The 6,000-nt window shown below is 42.6% G+C and overlaps 1 protein-coding gene across 1 annotated transcript in view; it reads left to right on the forward strand.

The window, feature by feature from the left end:
- Positions 1-5,079, forward strand: part of scp2a (sterol carrier protein 2a) — a 28,523-nt gene extending 23,444 nt beyond the window's left edge. Inside the window, exons 15-16 of the mRNA XM_017703395.2 lie at positions 1,179-1,258; positions 3,791-5,079. Of these exons, the coding sequence (XP_017558884.1) occupies positions 1,179-1,258; positions 3,791-3,886 (176 nt within the window). The 3' untranslated portion in view covers positions 3,887-5,079. The remainder of the gene's footprint in view (positions 1-1,178; positions 1,259-3,790) is intronic.
- The last annotated feature ends 921 nt before the right edge of the window (positions 5,080-6,000 follow it).

Here is a 6,000-nt window from a genome sequence, read left to right on the forward strand (position 1 = left end):
TGGGCTGCTAGTGGTCCAGGGGCTCAAGTAAATTCAAGGGCATAATAAATTCCACTAAACGCCAAGAGATTTTAGCCCAAAATCTGTCCGCATCCGCCAGAAGGCTGAAAGTTGGCTGTGGGTGGACCTTTCGGCAAGATAATGAAGCCAAACACACATCACAACCTGCACAGAAATGGTTGCAGGACGACAATCTCGGTTTTGCAGCGGCCCTTTCAGTTTCCAGATCTGAACCCAACTGACAACCTGTGGTGTGCGCTGAAAGGGCAGTCTACAAGAAAAGACCCAAGACTAAGGCCCAACCCCATTTCTTATTTTTACCCCTACCCCTTGTTTGAGTGTCTCTATTCCCCTTGGAACTGAGCTACAGGGCAGTGGTTGAGATCTTCCCTCTGAAATGAGACCCTCCAATAAAAGAGCCTCACTTCATTAACAGCTACCAGCGCTGCTCTGTAGGCGACTCTGCCCGTCTGCAGGGACAGCAGAGGAGGGTGAAGGTCAGCTCCTCACTGCTGGGCTTTAGTTACATTTAAGGCATCATACACCTTCAGAGAGGGGGGCAATTATTTATTATCACCCACCACTAATTCTTCAGTGATATGAAGCTGAAGTCAGATATTCACCAGATTCTTGTTCTAATTTTTTCGTCCACCTTAAGTAGTGCTGCAGTTACATTCTGGCGCCTCAGACATTTAAGGTGGAGCAAGAAATTTAGCTAGCTAGCTACTGAGACATCAGGATGCTATTAGTGATTTTATGCTTGTTGTGAAGAAAAGGACCATAATACATTGAAACGACATTGAGAAAACAAAATGTTTACTTACATTTTTTAATAGAGAAAATTCTCACATTTGTGGGTTTCTTTGGTTGCTTGGAGCTTTGAGGGCCATGTAACCCTGACGCTTTGCCTTGCCCCTCTGTCTTAACAGTAATCAGGACACCCTACTGGCTAGACGTGAACATGCAAAATGCAGGGGTTGGGGCTGAGTGGTTGGGGCGAGGGGTGAAATTGGGACTGAGCGTAAGCTTCCGAAACTCCAAATGAAGCTAAACATGCTTGAACTGATGTTCATTGATTTATAGTTTAAAGTATGTTGATCAGTAGTTTGTATCTTTATTGAACAAAAGATTTCCGCTTACTAAAGTTGGTGTATATCGTCTTTTGTCGTTTGTTCCAGGGAAAAAAGCCGACTGCACCATTTCCATGGCAGATGCTGATCTGTTTGAGTTGATGACCGGGAAGCTGAATCCACAGACTGTGAGTGCTGTCAAACTGATTAAATCTTTGTTGAGCACTTCTATCACTCACTGTATTGGCTCACTGAGGGAGCGCGGATTGAAATGGATGCAGGATAAGCCCCTCTTAGCCCATGTCTGTGGCCCACCTACCACAGTAAAGCGCTGCTCTATAAGTGCGGCTTGAAGGCCACAGATGCTTCCATTAGTAACGATCAAGCCTGCCAGGACAATTTTATAGAATTATCATCTGCGCATCATTGTCAGTAATAGTTGGGCCTTTTCTATGTGATGGAATCGTGCCAAATTCCCCGAAACGTGTTAAGCTTATTATGTGTCTGTGCCCATTTATGCTGAGCTTCCGACCGGAATGTGAGCCTGAAAACGTTCTGCATGCACGTCACCACTGATAAACCAGCAAGCTGTTCATTAGAAATGAATGTAAATTTTAAAGTGTAACTGCACCCCACTGTGTTCAGCTGACTCCACCCCTGGCTCAACTTTGAAAGATGCTCAAAAATGGGAGGGGAGCGCTGGGAGGGGCACTGCAGTGATCTACGGGTTTGGAGGTAGGGCTGCGAGGGTGACTGGGTGACTGGGTGGGCTGGGTTGCAGTATTTTTTTAGAGCTAGCCTACGTTGGCTACTAGAAAATATGGAGAGTGACGATCAAACGGCACTTCTGCAACTTCGAGGTCCTTCTTTGACGAGGAAAGGTGTATCTGATCAGGCAGGGTCTCTTGAGCCTCACCAGTATGAGCCACTGGCTCAAGTCGCTGAGGAGTCAACATAGTGCTGACCTGATTCTGATTAAATACAGTGGATTTCTTTGAACACTGTCTAAGCTTCGTTCAGTTTGGCATCAAGCTATGAAAAACGAACTTCTGTTGGGCCATTAGGGTGTCATTTCTTTCTGTACAGGTGCTCTTATGGGCCCTGTACAAATCTCTCGTGTGTTGAGAACATTTGCAGTAGGGTGGTGGCCAATGTATGTTAAACGTTCATGAAGAAAAAGCAAACCCAACCTTTGTAAACTAAGCAGGTTCGCTTCTACCAGCTGTTCTCCAGCGTTACCAGCATCCCAGCCTAGCTCTGTTTATACTGCCTGTTTGATTCAAACAGGGAGGCTGTATCATACCAAACAGGTTGTTCACAGATGTGAGCAGGTTGGGGTCATATACTGCCTCACTGGTCACCCAGGGTTTGCTGCAGTGGCCCTGAATCCTTACATTCTGCAAGCTGTGCATGTGGAGTATTGCAGGAATCCTCACTTAATTGGTCCGTCAGGTCACCTAATCACACAGTGAATGTTTCAGTATAAGGTTAAAAATGACAGTATCCACTAATACAGTAACTAAGAATTGGCAATAATAACTAACTAGAAAACTAAACAGGCTGAATGTGATGAGACGATAGAAATGGAAAAACATCCAAAACGGCGATGTTCTCGCTCGTCGAATGGCTGAATCATGTTCGAGCGCAGCACGAGCAGAGCCATCTCTCTACATGGCTCTGGGCACAAGTAGGGCATCGTCAGGGGGGGGTGGTAACGTTGGTTGACTGATTTGCTTACTGTGACGTGTCCGTACAGCAGAGTTGACCCAGAGGGGCCCTGCTGAGGCAGAACTGACCGCGATTAAAATGCCATTTTTACTGTTTGGAAAGATGTGTTAATAAAACTGGTATATCTTATTATTACAGAACGGTGCATTTCAGCTAGTGTTGAAAAAAGAAAGGTCTTGAGTGTAGCCACTCTTTAATCAACACAGCCCAAGTATCAGTACCAGAGAACTTGTAGAGAGGAGAATTCCCGCTCTGCAATGTCTTCCGGTTTACTCATACACTAGAGGGCGCTCCCGGGTGAGTCCAAAATGAATGGGTTGATATTTGATACGCTCCAATTCTCCATATCTAATATTTAAACAGTTTATAAATGCTTCAGCGTTTTTAATGTAAAAGAGTGCAATAGTTTTCTGAACACAGAACAGCATAAACCATTTTAACACCGCTGTTTTATTTTTAAGAGCTTTTAAACTCAAGTTATAGGAGTTTAAAACGGTGCCTCATGTATGTTCATGACATCAGTGAGCAAGAACAGCCAATGAGTTGCTCCGCTCGCCCATCAATCATCCCACTCTAGCAGTAAAGCCCGCCCCCTGCTGCCCAAAATCCCGTTTGCTGTAGAAGAAAGGAAACATACCGGTGAGATTTTTTTTTTTTTTCTTTTTTTTTTTTTTTTTTTAGTGAAATCCTTCTACTTTCTAAAATTTAAAGAAACGTTCTGGGCGAGTGATTAGAAACTATTTTAACGTTTTCGTTTTTAGCCCTTTGGTTCCATTCACTCCCATTCATTGAGGACTCCCTCGTGGGTGCCCTCTGCTGATTTAGCAGTCCTGTTTTTGATATAACAGGGGAAATAGGAAGTGGCCAGGCTCTTCATAAACTGGCTCTGTCAGTACCACATTTACTGCAATGCCAATTGTACCAGTTTTTGTCTTGACCGTTTTTGTCCTCCTTTCTTCTCTGCTGCTGTCTCCCGACACATCCATCCGAAGGCCTTCTTCCAAGGCAAGCTAAAGATCACTGGGAATATGGGGATGGCCATGAAGCTGCAGAATCTACAACTGACACCAGGAAAAGCCAAACTGTGAAGATCGAAGACACTATTTTGAGATCTAAAGTGGCCGCGTCCATCTAACTCAAGCCAATGGTGATCTTCTTTCCAAAACCACAGCAATAAGAAACAACTTTTCGCACTTAATTGTCAAACCTGCTGAATTTTTGATGAAATGCGTACATTTTCAAATAATTGTAAATGTTACACGAAGATGGCATTTTTAATGGTCTATGGCAGATGGTCCATGATGGCATGTAAGACCTACCGAACCCAGAAACACGACTGTAGAACACACAAATCACAAAGAAGTATTCCGGAGGTAGGTTAAATGCACAATGTTCTTCCTCAAAATGTATATTCAGTGGATTAATGCTGGAGTTATATAACAGAGCTGTATAACGGCCACGCATTTTCAGGTTTAGTCGCATATGGACTTCCGTTATGCTGCATAATGTGCCTCTAATGGAGAGAATAGTCATTACGGTTATCTCTGAAATTCATGACTCGTAGCCTTAATGAATTATGTAACCCAGTAGTCTTCTAATGTGAAACGATACGTCTGAATTAACCACATTCTGAGGTGTTGGAATGAACCGTTAAAGAAGTTGACATGACAGATGATCAGCTTAGTTTCTCTTGGATTCTGTGTAGATGTTGGATATACAGCGCTGGGCAAAAGTCAGAGACCCACCCTTCGTTTTGTTTCTCGTTCATTTCCAGTTAAAACCCAATTTATCCATTTCTCAGTGCTATTAAATGCCCAGAAAACATGTTTAACAGAATCACACAAAAGCTTCAACTAAATGTTTCATTATTCAGTGTTCAGTGTGTCCCTCTTTACCTTTAGTCCAGCTTCCACTCTTTTCAGGAGACTCCCTTTCCGTTCCTCAAAGAACCTGCAGGCATGCCTCCAAAGATCAGTCTTAGAAGCTGGTTTTGCATCCAAATATGTTCAGTGTTGTTCGAGACTCACATTTTGGAAACTTGGAAACTTTTCCTAAGGAAGAACTTCCTCCTTCCTTATACCAGAGGATTATTTCATATCTCGTCTTCTCAGAAATATCTCCTGAAAACTTGATGATGTGCATTTAATGGCTGTTTTGATTGGGAGGTGAATAACTGAAGGGTGTTACTGACTTTTGTGCAGCACTGAGCGTCTGTCTGTCTAATTGTAAGTGTACAAAAATTATGAAATGTAATTTTAATATATATTTCCTAAAAATATAAGACTTGCCTCCTTTATTTAAACCTCTCGTGTAAGAGCTGTACAAATCATTTACACTCAGAAAGCCACGTGCTGCAGTAATGCGTTTTGATATTTCGCTGTTGTCCGAACAAAACCTTGCATCTCCGTTTTTGACATGATTTGAAAATGCCTGTTCCTCTTTACATTGTGTGTAAATGTTGTGACGATTGGACCAAAATAAACACCTCAAAATGACTTGGAAAGACGTCTGGTTCCATTGACTTACATTAAAAGAAAAGTGTGTTTTTTTTTTCCCTTCTCCTGTAAAGTCACCATTTTGGAGATACGAGGTTTTGTTCCAGCAGCAGTGATTTGGTTTATTGGGTTTAAAAGGTTTGGTTTTTGAGAATTTTATAGAACAAATTTGCACTGGGGGTAGGACAAAATAGTTGTAAATGTGAAACAGGTGCAGGCTATTACTCATTTCTCTTCTCGCTAAGTTGTCAAACTACAAGAAGCCAAGCTGCCCCTCAGCCAAGAACTCTCCTACCTGTATTTGTGGATTTTGGCTTCCAATAAAATAGAAAAAAGCACAGTAAGTGGATGGAAAAATGACTGACTCTGCTCTTAAGCCCTGACCCACCGAAGATGAGCAGCAGTAATTGTTCCAAGGGAAGAATTGGCATTTCCATGATGAAAGCAGGAGGCTAGATTTAACCGTACCTGCTAACACGATTGCTAGAATTTTCACTTTTCTGTCAAATGCATTCGGTCATTGAAAATGAATGTATTCTGACCCTTTTTAACATAGATTGTGCTCCAGTTTGCAATGAACTCCCTGAATGATTTGATTGGTGGGCGTTAAGGCCGTTGTGGAATCCGTCCAAGAGATTTGCTGTTTATATTAATTTATAATGCAGAATTGTTTCTTTTGGCCATGTGGCCATGCAGCCCACAGCCTT

The sequence above is a fragment of the Pygocentrus nattereri genome, chromosome 2 (genome assembly GCF_015220715.1).
Source record: "Pygocentrus nattereri isolate fPygNat1 chromosome 2, fPygNat1.pri, whole genome shotgun sequence".
Taxonomy (NCBI): Eukaryota; Metazoa; Chordata; class Actinopteri; order Characiformes; family Serrasalmidae; genus Pygocentrus; species Pygocentrus nattereri.